Source organism: Phalacrocorax aristotelis, chromosome 1, assembly GCF_949628215.1.
Source record: "Phalacrocorax aristotelis chromosome 1, bGulAri2.1, whole genome shotgun sequence".
In the NCBI taxonomy this organism is placed as follows: domain Eukaryota; kingdom Metazoa; phylum Chordata; class Aves; order Suliformes; family Phalacrocoracidae; genus Phalacrocorax; species Phalacrocorax aristotelis.
The window spans coordinates 161,837,722-161,856,235 of NC_134276.1; the positions used below are offsets into that span (position 1 = coordinate 161,837,722).

The 18,514-nt window shown below is 58.5% G+C and overlaps 1 protein-coding gene across 1 annotated transcript; it reads right to left on the minus strand.

Moving 5' to 3' along the window:
- Positions 1–4,633: 4,633 nt before the first annotated feature.
- On the minus strand, positions 4,634–15,425 carry NPTXR (neuronal pentraxin receptor). The gene is made up of 5 exons (XM_075077452.1): positions 14,616–15,425; positions 7,624–7,846; positions 7,267–7,511; positions 6,743–6,922; positions 4,634–6,347 (listed from the first exon to the last, which is right to left on the minus strand). Exons 1-5 carry the CDS (start codon positions 15,222–15,224, stop codon positions 6,123–6,125), a joined length of 1,482 nt encoding a protein of 493 aa, XP_074933553.1. The 5' UTR covers positions 15,225–15,425; the 3' UTR covers positions 4,634–6,122.
- Between the last annotated feature and the right edge of the window lie 3,089 nt (positions 15,426–18,514).

The following is an 18,514-nucleotide window of genomic DNA, read 5'->3' on the forward strand; positions in this document are numbered from 1 at the left end:
GCAAAGCCATCTCTGGGCTCGGGAAGACAATGCTGCAGTGATCGTTTGTCTTTCCCTTTGCCTTCACTGCTGCTGGTGACAGAAATGAAGCACTGCCTTCTGTCCCCCTTGTTCTCCTACTGGTCCTACCTCCTGCGCCGATTCCTTCTCCTTCCTCCTTTCGGCGAGTGTCAGCCTCTTGCAACGAGGCAGGCACAGAGCTAAAATTGTCAAGAGACAGATAAAAGCTGGGATATCATCTCTGTTTTTTTTTTCAAGGGACATAATTAGGAATAGAACCTCTGCAAGGAAGATCTTTCCATCATCATTACTTTATCTCCAGGCAGCTACTCTAATCTCTCCAGGGACATAGTGCTTTCAAGCATCATATTCTTGCTGTGGTTTTTTTAACGCTTTAATCCCTATGTAGTTCACCCACTTTTGCTACTAACCAGCAAGTCGGCGCGAGCTGGTGTTTGTGTGCGTATGCCTCTGTTCATGGGGAGTGGGGGGGGCAGAGAGCGCATGCGTATGTGATTCTGGGTTCAATTAAATGTGCTTTGATTTTGATCAATGTGTCCCCAGGGAGCGTTTCCCTCGGGAAATGCTGGGACTGGTTGTAAGGATTATTCATCCGCGGCTCCTAGGTGAAAAGCTAAGATAAAATGGCCAAACCCAAAACTGCAGAGGGCCCAAAGTTAGGAATGCCGTGTGTTTTGTGACTGTGGTGGTTGATACAGTGGGGCTGCAAGGCAGAGCTGCCTCCCGGGAAGGAGGACATCCCACTGGCTCCTCTCCATCTGCTATGGCTTGGCAAAATGCATGCAGGTCATTTCTGGACCATCAAGCTCAGGGTTTCTGTGGGCTGCCTCAAGCCAGTCAAGGCCTTGTTGGGCTACCACAAGTAACACATGCCGGTCCCTTAGCTGCTAGCGCAAAAGGCAGATACACAGCTGGCTTCACAGCACCTGGTCTTTAGTTTCCATATCAAGTGACCAGGTGCCCATCTGTAGGTGAAGGCGAGTCTGGAGCAAGGGTCTGATTCACACCTCTGGATCTGTAAGGAACCACCATAGTTACGCTGCTCTGGCTGGTCCTTTCTTATTCGCCACTAATCACAGGTGGAAATCCTTTCAGCCCTTTGGCAGTCATGGTGAAATACATTAAAACAAAGTGCCTTCTGCCACATGACATTAGATTGGGTTGTACTCCTTAGCTGAGAAACAAATGTAACAACCAACTGCAAAATATAGGTATATATAATATATATACTGCCCCACGCTTTCTTTTAGCCATGTCCATCATTGATGGTAGGGGACCGGACAGCAGGCTGACTCTTCATCTTGTGGAGGGCACCTACGGACTCTGTTTTCCTTGGCTGCTTCTGGCCAGGTTTTGAGACCTCTCCATCATCCCTGCGGGCACAGGCCCTGCCATGCCCTGGCTCTCCTCTGTGAAAAAGCAAGGGGCTAGAGATTGCTGTCCTGCCCATCAGCTGCAGCCCAGGGGCTGGGCATCGCTCTGCATGACCTCAGGCAGTACCAAAGGGCCTGGGCTGGGGATTTGGCATGTCGGGGCCCACCCTGTGGCTGCCCCGGGTTGGGTCACAGCTCTTCGTGGCAGGAGGAGTGCTCAGGAGGCCCAGAGTGCATTCTGAAGCCAAATTTATCTGGGATCAGACCCACCACATTGCATTGAAATCAGGGAAGGCAACACTGGTGTGCAAGAATGGGTGGCAGCTGAAAGCAGCCCAGCCCGCTGCTCCGGAGGAGAGGGCAATCTGCTTTGGTCTGCTGGGCAAGGCAGTGTCCCACATGAGCCCTTAGTTAGTACCTCTAGTAACAGCTGCTGCCTCTAGTAATGACTGCTGCCACAGCACTAGCAGCCATTCCTGTGCCAGATGCCCTGGAAGCACGGCGTGTTTCCTGTGCAAGTGCTGCACGAGTCTTAATGAGCTTTCCTGGCTCTGGGAGGGAGTGGAGGAGGCTCGCAGCAGGACAGAGAGGCGTGGGGAGGCAATTAAGGCAGCCCCCCATTGCTAGGGCAGTACGGGTAATGGGGGCGTCAGAAGTGTCACCTCCTGGGGTCAAAGTGCGGGCTGGCTTGACCTGGTTTAAGGGGACCAGGAGGTTGACACGCTGCAGGGAGCCACGACCTGCAAGCCCAAAGCTGATGCTGCAGGTGTCGGGGAGTACAGGAGCTCCCTGAAGCCCACCCCAAGGTGGGGGTCCCAGGGCTGCCTGTGTCCCCAGGGAGGCAGAGCCTGCAGCACTGGCAGTGCCCTCTGGAAAGCCGGTCAGGGGCTGGAGGGATTTAGGAATTGCAGCATTTTCAAACCCGATAATTAATAGCCATCAGGCCTGAAGGTTTCCCGTTGCCATGTTTGACCTGGTGTTCTTGTTCACTGCAGGATGAAGCCCTTTTCAGCAGGGGCGTGTTTCAGTACAGCTAAGCCCTCAGCCCATGGGAAGCCCTGCAGCAGCAAGTCCTGCAGATTAGGAAGGGAAATAGCAGTGCCTTTCCTCCCCTCAAAGCTTCTTAACAGCCCCTTGGTGGGGGGATTGAGGCAAGTGCACAGGCAGGATCGATCACATCTGTCTGTCTCCCCCACCATCTCCTCTTCTGCCAGCTCCCACTGAACCGCCATAGCCCGACAGCGCCCTTGCCTCTGCTCTGCCCACATCTTGGGTGTCCTTCAGCTCTTTCCCTCTTTCCCCTCTGCCCCCGTCTTAGTTATCCAGACACAACATGGCATCCCAGCTGAGTGCACCTACTCCAATTGCAAAACCTCCTCTGTGCCATTGTTAAAAATTTCCTTCTTTAACCCGCCCCCCCAAGGGTGACTTTGTTGTTACCCGCCTCTCCTGCACACGACGCATTGTTTTCCAACCAGCTGCCCTTAGAGAGACACGGGTCTTCTCCTGAGTGCTCCTGGTTAATTTAGAAGCAAGCAATATGTGTAAGTCATTGTAATTACTCCTTCCAGCCAGCAATGCCATTGATTTGTTGTTTCCTCCACCTTTTAAGCCCTGTTGCAGGTTTGCAGCTCTTGCAAGGCTCAGCTTACCAAAAATAAATGGTCCCTTCTTGCTCTCCTCCTCCCCGGATGGGTGAGAAGTGGCCGTCTCTTCCTGCAGAAAGTCAGGGCAGTGATTTGATGGAAATAAAATATTTATTCCTATTCTTGATTTTCTGTCTCCCAGCCAGTTTATGATCTCTCCGTAATGCCTTTGGTTCCTGAAGAGCCTAAGGCATTTCCCATAAGTTTCTAAAATGTCTGGATAAATTATATCAAGTCGTCCTGTGTCCCCCTTGTCTGCACAACTCATTGCGACCCTCTGTGGGGAGAGGAGGTCGCCCCACAGAAGCTGTGCTGCCGGGCTCCCCCCTTTCTCCCATCCAGAAGTGACAGATCCACACATCCTGGGGACACAGCTGGGGTTGGGATTGTGCCAGCATAGTCTGGTGAGGAGGTGGAGGGCAATCCCTGCCCAAGCATCTCCTGGTGTCCCTTTGTTCCTGCTTTTCCGAGACAGGGGTTCACACAGATTTCAGTGTGGGCTGGGTTTCTGAGCTCCAGAAGAATGGGTTTTATGCCAATACCCTACATCAGTGTCCAGTCTGTTTCCATCCTTGTTCATCCTCCCACAGGTCTTCTGCCTTGGCTGGCAGCCCCAAAAGCCCCCTCACAGGACTCCTGCAGTTTTAACAGGAAGGTCTTCTGGACCAGTACCCACTTATTTCGCCTCCTGCCAAGTTTGTGACCCCAGCGATGATTTTGGACATTTCCACCTCCAAAAGGTGCCATCCTTCCTAATTATGCTGCTATTATTTGGGTGCACAAGCAGAGGTCACCTGTTGAACCCCCTCCTGTTAGTGGTGTGGGGGTGAGCCTCCAGCTCAGCAAAGCCCTTGAGTGTATGCTCTAGCTGAAGTATATACTCCGAGCTAATTTTTTTTTCTTCAAAAAAACCTCTCAACTTTGAGATGTGCTGAAGGCGAGAGCCCCAGAGCTCCAGAAGGAGCAGCGTGACCCTTAGGGATGGTTCTGGCTCAGTGAGGAGACCCCATCGGCACACCAGCAATGGCAGGGCCCTGGGAAAAACTGGGTCCTCTGGCTTTATGCTTTGATTTCCCCAAATATGGGTGAGGTTGTGCCTTTCCTGGGAGGGACAGGACCCATGGAGGGGCAAAAGTAACATTCAGACCTGGCCATGGGTTGCACTAGAATAGGCGGCTCCAAGAGTCATGCCAAGCTAGGTCACAAACTCATTACTAGTACTTAATTAGATTTATACCCCACGTGAGCTCTTCACCATCACGGTCTGACCTGGAGGCCATGATTTCCCACTGTTTTCTGCTTCCCTGTCATGGGGATAGGAATTCCTTCTCCGCAGAGACCCCAGCAGCAGCCTGTACCCCATGCTGCTCCATGATGGATTAGACGAGAGGTGCCCAAACTGTGACACCCCCCGCCATGGGGCAATGATACCCAGACCCTTGCGATGATATTTCTGTAATGCTGCCTATGCAGCTGTGGGCCAGCCATCTCCCTTCAGGGATGTCACCCTGAGCATTCCAGGGAAGGACACCTCGGCTTGGGCCAGCCAGTCCCCTCCGTCCCCACAGCAACCTCACACCTGGTGGGAGGCTCGAACAGAAAACATCACGTTTATTGTTCACAATCAGCTTTACAAAAGAAACATCCCAACATGGGCGCACGTCAGGGGCCCCTTTCATGAACGTGCATTAGAGAAAGCGCGCGAGCGAGCGAGGAAGAGGGGGCAGCTCGGCGGGGTGCACGAAGGTCACAGTGTTTCCCACCTGGCACGAGGGGTGCACCCTGTCCCCGCCACATCACCCCCAGCAAGCTGAGCTGCCCTACCACTGGCAGGGACCCTGCGGGTGGGTGATGCTGGGTGGTGGGGCTGTCCTCTCTGCCTGCTTTGCCTCCCCCGGGCTGGGGGGCAGCCGTCACCGAAAGCGCAAACTGGGACTTGGGGTAGAGGGGAGCACTGGAAGCTGGACATCACATTAAGCAACCATGAGACCCCTGAAATAACCCTCCCACCCACCCCCCAGACACACACACACACACTCTCACACACTCACGTATCGAGACATCGGTGACCACGCAGTGTGGACACAGCGTGTGCTCAGGCACTCCACAGGGAAAACACCTGCCCCCCCACATCACCCCCCCAGTTCCAAGGGTGGTAGTGGCCCTGTCCTTGGCCAGGAGCAGCTCAAAGCAGGGGTCCCAGATGGAGACGAGGGCAGCAACCTAATCCAGTGTCCCAAAGGCCAGGGGATGGACAGCAGGGCTCCTCCAGTCACCACCATCCTCCATCTTGGTTTTTTTTTCTTGCTTTCACTCCCTTAATGGCACATAGGCCAGGGCTGTGGGATGCTTTGCCCCTTCCCCCTGTTCCCTCAGCGGCCGACTGACTCCCCCAGCTGGGGGGGGTCCCACTCTGCTTCCCTCTGCCTCAAAAGCCTGACTCCCTTTGGGCAGCCCTGCCTGAACAGGCAGCAGAGGCAAGGAGAAGGGGTGCAGGAGGGGAGTGCCACCCCGCTGACACTGCCATCCTCCCTCAGCTTCCCTGGGGCTGTGCTTGAAAAAACAGGAGGGCAGGAAAAGAGGGGATGGGGCCAGTGGGGAAGGTGCTCACGGCTATTTGGAGTACAGGCTCACAAAACCAGATAGTGAGGCGCTATAAATAAATAAGGAAAGGGGATGAGCTCAGGGTATGCCTGCACGCTGGCATCCCACCAAGGCCAGACCGTGTTTGGGGTAGATGGAGGTCTCCTTCCCGCTCCCCTTTGGGGCCAACAAGGAGGGGACCCTCGCTGTACCAGAGACTCCTGCGGGTATGGCGAGGTCCTCCCAAAACAGAAGTGGGGCAAGGCGAGACCCAGGGGCAGGCGTGCCAGAAGCGGGGACAAGCCTCGCTGCTGGCATGAGGCCAAAAGGGAGGCTGCTGGGCCCCCCAGCCTCCCAGGATGCTGGCACTGGGGTCTTGAGCATTGCCCTGGTACGGTGACAAGGCTTGGTGGTCTGGGAAGGGAGAAAGGGGCTTGCCGCTGTCTCCTTTGGGGCCGCTGCTGGGCTCCTTGGTGCTGGGGAGGGGGTGAGGGGCCACTCATGCCTTCCTCCCTTCCTCGCAGGCAGCAAAGCCCCCCTTGCTGGCACCTCCAAAGACCTCCACTGCCTGGTCGTCCCACTGGATCACATTGCCTTGGAGGTGGGAGGTGCAGTTGGCCAAGCCCAAGATCTCCGTCGGTGCCAGCATGTGGTCCCACACGCTGAACTGCGCCAGCTCTCCCACGAAGGCCTGTGTGGCATCAAAGCGGCCACCCAGTGTGTCCTAGGAAAGAGTGGGAGAGGTGATGGGACAGGGATGGGGTGGGAGAGGGGATGCACATCCTCCAGGCAAACAGCATGGAGGAGAGGGGGAGAAGCAGAGCAAGATGCCCAAAGCAAGAAAGGGAAGAGATGGACGCGTGGGGGAGATGTAAGCAGACAAGGAGGGGAGCAAATGGGGGATAGAAGGATGGGGAGAGGGAAGAAGAGAAGATGATGAGCAGACATGGCCTGCCCAGAGGTTGGATGAGCAGGTAGGAGAGCCCCTTGCCCACCCTGCCAGTGTGCCCTGCCCACGCCACCCCCCTGCCCTCACTTCATTTGGGGGCTGTCCCCCCTGGCTGGCTTCGTGCCAGCGTGATATGAAACGGCAGACCTTGGTGGCGGTCCAGCACGTACCTGCTCCTGGCCGAGGATGATGACGCCCTGGGGCTTGATGGCGTGCCAGGAGGCCAGGTTCTCGCCAGCACCCCGCTGCTCACCGTCCTGGTACGCTGACCACTTGCCATCCCGGGTGGTCCACGCCACACACACGTGGTGCCAGGCCTTGTCCTTCAGGCTCAGTGGCAGCTGGGCAACCTTCACAAGACAAGCAAGAACCCAGCACTCGGTGGGACTGCCAGAGGACCCCAGTGTCCCCCCAGCGTCCCCCCAGCCCCTCACAGAGCAAGCAGTGCACCCCAATGTTGGTGGCACCCCAAATTGTACAGGCATCTGGATGTGCTGCCTCTCCCTCTCAAACCCCACCCTGGAGAGCCATTCTCCCCATCCTCATCATGCTTCTGCCTCCCTGCTCCACCCCAGGTCCCTTCCTCCCAGCTCCCCCACCTTAGTAGCCCCAGGAGCATCATTTCCCAGGAGGGTTAAAGCAAGGGAGACGAGGGCAGGGGCTTCCCTCCCATCCCCACTCTGGTTGGACTGACCTTGTCATTGATGAGCAGTTCCAGGGGGTTGGTGCCCCACTCCAGCAGCACGATCTCGTTGGCTTGGCTTGGGACGGAGTAGGAGAAAGGGGTGCCAAGCCCTGCCAGGGCCTTGGACTTCAGCCACATGCAGATGGTGAAGGCATACAGCTCTGGCAGGCTTTTCTTCATGCGGGCATACATGTAGTTGTTCTGCACTGGGATGGTCACCTTGAAGGCACTGGGAGGGCTGTAGCCTGGCGGTCCTACGTGTCAAGAATGGGGAGGAGAGACGAGGGTCAACACCTATTGCTTGGATGAGGGTGGCTTGTCCCAGGCCCCCCCACCCCACATCCATTCCCATTTGGCCAGACTCACCATGCTCCAGCTCCGTCACCCGGTTCTGGAGGGAGTTCAGCTCCTTCTCGATGTCGTGCTGCTGCTGGCTGCGGTCAGTGCTGGCAGCCTGGCGCTCCTTCTGCAAGGTCAGGATCTTGGAGAGGAGCTGCTCCTCCAGCTGCTCCATCTTGGTGTGGAGGGTGTCGCGGGCAAGCGCTGGGGCAGTGGGCCCTGAGCCATTGGTACGGGCTGGCAGCTCCTGCTGCACTCGGCAGCAGTGGCCACAGGGGTGAAAGGAAGGAAAAAAGAGAAAACTCAGCATGGTGTCACTGTGAGACGTTTAATAAGGGCATGTCTGGCCCTCACCACCACAAGAAGTGCTGGGACCACAACCCCACATCTGCAGCGGGGTCTTCTCCAAGAGCCTCCAGCTGACTTTGTACCTCCCCTCTCAGAGTCCCCATTGAGTTAGTCGCTGCAAAATGAAGCATAGCTGCTCTTAATGACTTTCTGCCAGTTCAGAGACAGAGCAAGGATGGCATGCGTGGGCACTCAGGTCACGCCTTCGCTCTGCTCCCGCGGGCAGCCTCCCATGAGAAGGGAACAACATGGGAAGGAGCTTAAAGGTCCCCTTCCCCACCGCACGTGAGGCCGCTTGAGCCATGGCCAGCACATTAACATCACATAATGGGGCTGTAATCCTTTTAGCCCAGCTAAGCCAGCTCACAGGGGTGCATGCACGCGTGCCAAGTGAGGCAGGTAGCTCTCTGTAAGCATAAGCCAGCCTCTCCCGGGCCATCAGGATACCACAGAGAAGTGAGACCAATGGTAGGTGCTCTGGTCCTCAAGACATGACCAATCACTTGAGATTATTGAGCACATCTTGTCACATCAGAGTTAAAACCCAGACCAAAACCTGGTGCCTGGCGAAGGTGCTCCCAACCATTACTGCAGTACCTGCAAAGACCCAGATCCCACCTCTGGGAGACCCTATCCTGGCTGGGAAAAAAAAAACAGGCTGGAAGGGAGAAGGTGGATCTTTGCCACGTTCTTGGGGTTTCTCCATAAATAGCAGCCCTCTCCCTTCCCCACCTCCTTGGGTTGTTAAGCTCTCTGCCATGGGCTTGGAAAGATGGTGACCACCTTCTCCATGCTGCCAGACCTTCCTGAAGGTGCCGGAGCAGCCATGGTGGCCCCTGCCTTGGCCTCTACCATACCTTCAGTCAGGCAAAGGGCCACCACGGTCACTCTGGCACCATGAGGGATCTGCATGCCTGCTTCAGCCCTAGACATTCACATGGCTTGTGCTGGTGGGACACGGCATGATGCCATCCCTGCTGATCTGGACAGCCACAGCCCCCCCCAGCCTTGGAGCCGGCCTGGAGGAGGTCACCATGCTCATCTGTGGTTGCAGCTTCTAGACTTTTCTTCTTCCCTATATCCTGCTTTCCCAGATGGACAGGACTCAATGATCACACACAAAGATCCAAGGGGGGCATGTCCCCCTGTCATCCCCAGTCTTTGCTATCATGAACAACAGAGGGGAGGGGAAGGCCAGAAGAAAGCCGGGTTTGGCCAGGCAGGATGCAGCCTTGGCGGATGGGAACAGCAGGGAGAAGGTAGCAGGGAGAGGGGGCGTGAGAAGATGGTGTCAGTGTGAGAACAAACAGCCCTGCACCAGGCAGGAACACACATGGGCTGCAAATAAGAGGGTGGCTGCAATGCCCTGGGGTCTGGAGAAGCCTCCAGGTCTGCTGGGACAAACCCACAGGCCTTGTGAGGAAAAACAATGTGGAGAACAAAACCCAGCAAGAAAAGATAAGTTGTGCAGAGGACATCTGCCAGCCCTGACCAAACGCCAGCTCTCGCTGCCAACTTGCTCCAGAGGCACTGGGGATGCTCTCATGGAGAGCAAAACCCCTCTGGGAAGGGAAAAGCACCTGGCAAAGGTGCCTTTGGCCTCTGTAAACCAGGGAGGGATTAGCTGATGGGGAGGGGGCTTTAGGGCTTTAGCCCTTTTTTTGGGGGGTGGGGGGAGTGTGTCTTGGTGACCAGTGCAGGCGGCTGAGAAGCAGGGGAGGGATGGCAGGCAGGAAGGAAAGGTGAGTGGAAAGGTTAACTCTCATCCTTCCAGCAGGGGTAATTCCCACCCAGGGCTGCCCACACTCATCCAAGTGGAGCTGGCTGTGTTGGCAGGGGGCAGCGCAGGTGGGATGGGGTTGCTTTCGCCTCTTTGTCCACATCCCGCAGGCTCCGAGAGCTTTTCTCATCCCTTCGGGCCGCCTGGCTGCGGCGGAGGCTGGCACACTCCCGTCTGCCGCACGCTTTGATTGCTCGAGCTGCGGGTTTAGAGCCTACATCCCTGCTTTTATGCACGGCTCCATCTGTTAATGACGAAAAAAGAAAAGGCTGGGAGCTTTTGTCACTCTCACTAGCCCCCGATAGCCTGCCCTACATTATTCAGTAATGACTGAGTGCTTTTTTTTTCCTCCTCCTTCCTCCTGCTTCTCTCCCTGTTGCTATTTTCTTCCATCTGTAACTTTTACCCCTATGGCTTTTTCATTTCTCTGGCTTCGGAGCATCTCCTCCTGATGCACCCCTCCATGCACACACACGCTGTCTCTCCCCTTTTGCTCAACTCCTTCCCCTTTCCTGAGACTTTTCCCTTCCGTCCGTGTCTCCAGCTCTTCCCAGCCCCTCCAGCCCAGCAGCCAGGGCACGTGCAGCTGGACCCACACAACCGGCCAAACCACTGCCAGCCCCATGTTCCTTGTGGCAAGGGATGCAGGCGGTACCCTCATCTGTCAGAGTTTGGGGTCCACCCCATTATCCCAGAAGCATCCCAACGGACACCATCCCCATTCCTGCAGCCAGACCACAACCAGACAGGAGACTGGACCTCTCCATCCCATAGCTGGGACATGCCAGGTGATCCCCCTTCTGCCAAGCTGGGCTGCATCCCCTAACCATCCTCCGCATCTCTGAGCTGTCGCTTGAGAATCTTTCTCCCAAATCAAATTATTTGCAAATTTATTAATGCTAGCTGTGCAGCTGTTATCTACCAGTGACCTTTGGGGAGGGGAGAGGGGGGGAAGCGCCTTCTCCCTGACTGTTCAGCAGGCGCCCAGCTTCCCATCTGCTGCCACACAGGCAGTAGGGGAGTGGGCAGCAGGTGCGGGGGAGGCTCGCTTGACGCTTTTTGGCCACCGGAGCCAGCAAAAAAGATTGAAAGATGCCAGGTAATATTAATCATATTAAATGTCAGCAGCTGGCAGGGGGGTGGGGAGGGGGAGGCAGGGAGCCAGGGCAGCCACATCGGCGTGCGCTCGCTCGGGCTATAGCCCTTGGTCGGTGAATTCACTTTGCTTTACATAAGGAGATCAGAGCCTCATTTACTAATGCATCGGCAAATCTGGACCCCGCTGCTCCCCCTCGGCTGCTGGCATGCAAGTGCCCACCTTAGCTGCTGGGACGGGGCGGGCAGGACCACAGGATGATGCCTGTGGGACAATGCCCCTGGCACACCCCAGGGATCGTGATGCTGAGCTTGCAGCTCCCCCGTGGCTGCCGCTGTGGGATGCTTACTGCTGCAGGATGGCACACCTGCCACACTGGGACTTTTTTTGGACCTTGTCACCTTTTTGGTCCCTTTCAGACCCAGGCAGGAGCTTGAGGGGTCATTAAACTCAGGAGAGTCTGCCCAGGGTGGGGGGCAAGCAGGGATGCATTGGCCTTTCCCTCTTCCTCCTCCTCCTTGCAAAAGAACTCGCTGCTGATTCCCGTCCCCCTCAAACCTTGCGCGGGACCTGGGGCTGTCCCGGGGCATGATTTGGGGCTGTCCATCCCCACTCTGCCAGAGACGGAGGCGGGAGGCAGCCAGCTCACTCCCATTTCCATGCCCTTACCTGTGGGTTTCCTGCCAGCTTGCCAGCTTGCCAGCCACAACGGCACAGCCGGGCTGGCACGGCCGCATGCCGGCTGAGAAGCAAACAGGCTGTTACAGCTCTGCTGAGGCTGAGACCCCTCTAGGGTCCATCGGGCTGTCCCCACTCCTGGTCAGCTCCCCTCTAAAGGGTGATGGGGACAAGGAGGGCATCTGCACCCTGGCACAGCCCAGGGGGCTGAGGCAATTCCCTCCCTCCTCTGAAACCTCTCCATTGCCATTTGCAGCAGTAATTAAAAGTGTGGAAAAGGATCATCTGCCCCCCCCCCCGCCCCCATGCCGGCTCTGTGTGCCAAGATGCACCCAAGAATACAGACGTGAGCATGCACGGAGCTCAAAAACGGGAATGGAGGAAAAAGCCCAGCCAGGCTGCTGTGCACGAGCAAAGCACGAGCGATGGCTTGTGGGGTTAGGAGGAGGTAATGGAAGATGTCCCCATGTGAACACCACACTGGTGCTTGCCCATCCTTGCCAAAACAGTGGAGGGCAAAGAGTGAGCCCATGGGGGCTCTCCCTGCATCCCCCCAGGAAACCTTGCTGCCGTGCCACGAAATTTGAGAATCAAATGACTTAATAGGTTTTTCGGCGCATTGATAAATCTTGTTATGCCTTACAGCCAGGGCCAAGAGTGCCCAGATTAGATCGGTGATCTTCCGCCAGCCCCCCTCCCCACAATCCCAGCTCCAGAGCCTTCAGCAGTACTCCCTGCCGGCAAACCCAGTGCCTGCGGGGAGATGCCCTGGGGTGCAGCCTTCCCAGGGGGGCCCACAGCATTTTGTGTCATCCCTCTCTTGAGACTAAGCCACCCCTGGGCTTTGCCAGGGCTTCCTCTCCCTCCTTCCCTCCCACTGGGTTTCACAGAGTCTCCGGGATGCTGGCAGCCACCTGGGGACTGTCCCCACCCAGCTCACCTTTTGGGGTGATCACTGCCTCGCTTCAGGAGAGCTGCTGGGGCTGGGGGTGTCCTCCATGCCATGGGGTACCCCAGGAAGGTTCCCAGGGCCGACAGATGGAGCCATGCGGGATGGAGAGGTGCAGGGCACTCCACCATCCATTTTTAGGTGTTTGCTCGTATGTGGCGGGGCAATGGCAAGCCTGGGAGGGGGGGCCAGAGGCAACCACCACTGCACAGCTGAGGTGTGACCTCAGGGCTCGGCTGGCCAGGCTGTGGCTGTCACTGGGCCGGCCCAGCCAGTGCATTTCTGCAGGCTGGAGCCAGGTCAGCCAAAGTCCAGCCCACCTGCGACACGCTGCCCTATTTCCTGAGCCTGCAGTGCTTGCTGAGCCACGGGGTGCGGTGCTGTGTCTCCCCCGCAGAGCACCCTTGGGACCCTCAGGTCCCCGGCAGCACCAAAGGAAACATTTTTGGTGATGTCCTGCTTATCTTATCAGTATGTGTGTGTGTGTGTGTGAGCCTTAACCCAGCATTACTTCAGGCTCCCCAGGCGTACATGAGAGCCTGCTCCAGCCCTCGTGAGCTTCACCTTCCTCCACCCCAAACCTCCCACAATCACCAGAAACCCCAGGGAGAAGGGGCCAGGGCAGCTCACGGGTGATGCTGCCCTATGGAGAAGCAGGAGAGTGAGGCCAGAGAGCAGCTAACGGCCTGATGCTCCCCAAGGTTCAAACTGATGTGCTGGGCACCGTCCCACCATGCATTACCCGCTCCTTGTGCACACACGGGTATGCATGTGCAGGGGCTTATTTTTCCCCCCTCTTTGTTTCTGGGTGAGCACGTCTGCTGTCTGCACATGCATTTCTTAACCCGGTTATGCTATCCCACTCATGGGAATCTGTTTGTTTAGGGCTGCAGGGGCTTTTAGGGATGGCTCTGTCTCTCGCTTTGGCTGCATCGGGCTCTGGGCGTTGTGCTAAGCCAGGCTGTGCGTCCCCGTCTCCCCATGCGTGCCTGGCATGCCTCTGTGTTTGTTTTCCTGCATGTATGTGCACTACCCTGGCAGCTCACAGGTGCTTCCTCTGGTCTCCAGCTCTTTCCCTGCGCGTGTGCATGTGTTTACTTGCCTTTCCCCGTCTTTCTGTCCCTGTTCATATCTCCATCCATTTACAATAACGCTCTCTCCTGGTCTTGTTTCTCAGCCTGTGACCATAGTGGCTCCGAATTTTTCCACCCGTGGCCTGCCACGACTGTGCCCACATGGCTGCAGTGAGGGAGGGCAGAAGGGCAAAGCTGGGGAGAGGGACCTCCTGGGGTGCTGCCTGACCCCCCTTCCCAGCTCCGCGCTCCGGGGAGGAGCGGAGAGGGCAACAGGGAACCAAACAGGAAGATGAGGAGGTTGAGGACTTGCAGGAGGTTCCTTGCAGGTGGCTCTGGCCCCTGGCAGACCTCAGGGGACAGCACAACCCTCATGAAAAGATGGGACACCTGGAGCAACCCCCCCTCAGGAAACGATACAACTCCCCTCCAGCAGCTCTCATGTGCCCAAACTATTGCCCTGGCTGTATCCTGCAAAGTCTGCCAAGGTCCGTGTGACTGCTGAGCCCATATCAGCCCAAATAAATTGACACACACGTGTGCCCTGTGACGGGCCCCGTCACAGGTGTCACCGTAGAGCCTTTGGTGCTGCTGGCTTGTGTCCAGGCCAGGGCTCAGCCCACCGGGCACATCCTTCACGGATGCTATGGGGTGGGGACTGAGGGTCCACGGCCCGAGTGCCAACGGCCCGATGCCACAGTGATGGGCACAGCAAGTAGCTCCGGCTGCCCCCTTCTCTACAGCTCCCACGAACAGTGCGGGGAAGGGGTGCTGCGCTTGCGGCGGGTGGCACCGCGCTTTGCTTTGTGAGATGTCCCGTTCGTAAGGGATTTACCTTTCTGCTAAAGGGCAGAATCTGGCCCCGAGCTGACAACCTGCTGCCCTTGCTCCAGCAGAGGCCTTGGCAGGTGCCATGGGGCGAGCGAGACGCCCCGCCTGGGTGCAGGCTGGGGGGAAAGCAGGGCAGCCCTGGCCCCGTGGGACCTCCCTGCTGCAGAGGTAAGAGAGGGGGGCTGTCCTCCCAAGACCCGCGGGAGCATCGTCCTCCGGGAGCATCCCCTCACCCCGCCCGACCCCCGGGAGCATCCCTCGCACCTCTATCCGGTCGATGCGGTCCTGGAGGGCGCGGACGGCCTCCTCCAGCTCCCGCACGGCGGGCGGCTCGGCGGGGGGGTGGCCCATGGTACCGGGGCGCGGGGCGGCGCGGAGCCCGGCGGCGGCGGCGGCGGCGGGCGGGGCGGCGGCGGCGGCGGCGGGGGGGTTTCTCAGGCCGCCCTCGCAGCGGCTGAGCTTTCCGGTGAGCTCCCGGATCGTCTCCTGGTCCATGCGGATCCGCTCCTTCTGCTCCAGCGCCGTGCGGCGCAGCTGGGCCGCCGCGCTCCGCAGCGCCAGCAGCTCCTCGGGACCGGGGCCGGTGGCGGAGCCGGTACCGGTACCGGTGGCCGGGCACTCGGCGCTTAAAGGCGTGCAGACGAAGCGGCTGAAGAGCGGCGGGGGCGGCGGTGCCCCCGGCAGGCGCGGCCCGGGGCTGGCCAGAGCCTCGGCGGGGCCGTGCAGCGCCCCCAGCCCCTTGTCGGCGGCGGGCAGGAGGGCGGCGGCGGCCGAGTCATTGTCGGCGGCGGCGGGAGCGGCGGCGGGAGCGGCGGTGCCGGCCGGGTGGACGCTGGCGATGATGCAGATGATGGCCCCCAGGAAAGCCAGCATGCCCGCCGCCAGCAGCACTGCCAGAAACTTCAGGGTGGCAGCGGCGTGGGGGGCCCGAGCCCGCGGACGGCGAGAAAACAAAGCGCGTGGGGAGGGATGGACGGACGGCCCGGAGGGAGCCGGCGGGGAAGGACGGTACCGGCAGCAACACCGGCACCGGGGCCCCGGCGCGACGCGCTTATATCTGCCGGGCGGCGCCGCACGCACCGCACCGCACCGCCCCCGCCGCCGCCCCGGCCCCGGCTCGACCGTGCAGCCCCGCCCGGCCCTGCCCCTCTCAGGGACCCCCCCACCCCCTCGAGCATCCCTCCCCCCCGGCTGCCAGTGCGGGGGTCGGGGCGGTGGGGGTTGAGCGGGAGTGGGGGGGGACACCCAGGGGCACCCCCGGGGCGCCCCGGGGACAGCCTGGGCTCGGGAGCAACTGAAAGCGTCCTGGTGGGAGCCGAGAGCAAGGGGATGCTCCTCCAGGAACAGCCCAAGGGAGGATCTTTCCCGAGAGATGCTTAGGCTGGAAGTAAAGGGTCCCTCGTTACCCTGAGGGTCAACACCTCGCGATCAGGCATCCCCTGGGAGGGTCTCTGGGGCTGCTGGCGGGTCCTTGCCTTTCTCCTAAAAATTAAACCAGCAACCTTCCAACTCTTGGCAAATGCCTCCCCCAGGAGGGCGGCTGTCCTGCTCTCCCACCCCAGACACGACTGCTGCAGGCAGCAGCCGTGGGATGCCTGCCCCCCTGCCCCGCACACCCACACCATCCATTTGGGAAATAAATACCTACATCTAATCTTCACCTACCATTACTTTTCCTCAAACCACTCATCAAGAAGATACTTCAGGCACCTGCTTTCTCCTTGCTCTGACAGCGCGCTTGCCCGTCTGACACAAGCTGTGCCGTGCCCCCTCCCCTGCCCAGGCATGCCGGTGCCTTGGCTACGCAGGGGCTGAGCCGAGAGGAGCAGTGGAGGGAAAGCAAAAAAAATCGATTTTAAGCTCTGTTCAGTAATGGCAGGAAATCCTTCCTAGCTGGCAGGGAAGCGGCAGCATGTGCGTTTGAAACAGCTCCAATGCTGGATATGAAACACTGGTTAAAGATTACATCTTCTGCCCCCCAGGCACATTTGAGTGGATAGCAAGGGAGCCAGAGCTACAAAGGCTTCTCAAATTCAGCTTCTTGCGAGCAGGGGGACACGGTCACGCTCTCACCCCCCAGTGTTCATTGCACCTCAGCCCTCCAAAATCCTTACCCTAGAGCCAGCAAGAGGCCTGTCCAGCTCGTGGTGCTGGGAGCCTGCGGGTGGGAGGAGGAGAGCAAGTCAGATGGGGCAGTTTAAGGAAGAGGGAGAGATGAAGGGAACTGTGAGGAGGAAAAACAGAGGTGGGCATGCAGCGGGGCGAGGAAGCCCAGTGACAGGCACCTGGCCCCCGTGGCGAGGCTGGCAAGTGCTCTGTGCAGGCAAGAGCTCAGAGCACTTGGACAAGCGGGCACTGGTGCAGGATGCAAAGAAAATGGAAGCCTGAGCCCCACCGCACGAAGGGAGGCCACCGGGCTCAGACCTGCCCCTTCCTGGCAATGGCAAGAGATTGCAACCCCCTGTGTCACCCCCTGCCTGCAGCCTGCCCAACCCTGCCAGCGGCCAGGCAGGAGCAGATCTGAAATGAACCCATGAGGGTGCTGGACCAGCCCACCCCACCCCACAGAGGCAGATCAGGATGGGAAAGGTGTCCTTTACCTGCAACCCTGAAGAAAAAAAAAATGCAGTATGCCTCTACCCGAGGCTCTTTGGGTTCCAGGCTGGGGGAAGCGATGCTGTGCTGGGGACTTTGCACTGGCTCGGCCAAGCATCCCTCACATGCTGTCCAGATTTTATTGCCAAAGGCTGCAGAATTGCGGTGGCAAGGTTTATCCCTCTGGCTGACGCTGCTGTGGCAGTGAGTGGGGTGGGTGAGCCCCTCCACACCAGCCCCAACCCACTTGCCTATGCTGAGGCTGCGGGAGGTGGACGAGTTGAGCGCCACAGCGGGGCAGGGCTCACTGCTCCCAGGGTCCCAATCTCTCCCTCTCCCTCAGTCAGGACCACAACTTCTTCCCAGAGACAAACAGGCAGCAAAAATAGATTCTTGCAGGGGGTGATGACTCAGGCTGGTGAGTAGCCAGAGCAGCCTCCCTGTCCTGTGAATAACGACTCAAAGATGCTCCGTGGGCAGCTGGCTCTGAGAGGACATGGTGATGCTGACACCCTGCCCTCCTGTGGGCAACGGGACAGGGGGAGGTGTTTGGGGGGTGCTTTGGGGAGCTTGGTTTTGAACAGGATTGGTGACAGAAGCTGGTTTTAACAAGAGCTTACAGTTTCATCCCAGAGGGACAGGGAGCAAGCGATTAAGGGATTTTTCTTCCACCTAATTAACACCCAAATGGTGTCTCGGGCTGGCAGCTGCCCCCAAAGGGCAGCCGCCGGCAGGGTAAGGTGGGCCAAGGGGCCACCCCACCATGGCCCCCACGTGAGAGGGATGATCGGGACGGGCTGCTGGAGATCAGCCTGCTCTGAGCCCAGCAGACACACTGCCCCCTGTCCAACCCTCCCTGCGGGAAGAGGGCAGCCCCTCACCAGCCAAGGGAAGCCCTGGTCTGTTTGTTATGTTCAGGCCTACAGGGTAGTGGGGGTGAGGAATGGGGAGAGCCTTTTCCCAGGGGAGGGTAACCTGGGGTCTCTGGGGTGGGGGATTCCCCCCCCAGGGCTATCACCCAGCTCAGGGGCACACCCGAGGCCATCCTAATAGGGCAAAAGGGCTCCTCTGCAGCTGCCACCCCACCAACCCAGCTCCACCTTCTCCTTAGACCACGAGCCTTCTGTCCATCTCACATGGGGTTCTGGAGACTCCACATTGCATGGAAATCCTGGATTCTTTCATTTCGAGGTTTTGTTGCCCCACAGATGCAGCTCACATCACCTCACCACCGTTACAGGGTCTGCTCATACCTGCACACTCGCGCAGGACCTCCTTGGATGTGTTTGATCAAGGCTGGTGTCTGCCTTTCCAGCCTTCCTCGAGCTCCAGCAAGCGTGGGTCAGAGGTGGCTTCATTTGCAGTACTTGGGTACAGTGAAAAGGCTGCTTGCTTCTGAGCAAAACCAGAGCGCAGGGACGAGGGAGAGTGCTGGCCCTGCAGGTGGTTTGGCTCGCAGAGGAGGCAGGGTGAGCCTGATGGCACGATGTGAACAGCATGAAGCCTTGGCCGTGCTCTGCTCTGGCGGGCGGCATTCCCTGCTCCCGGCCAGCCAAGACATGTCACTG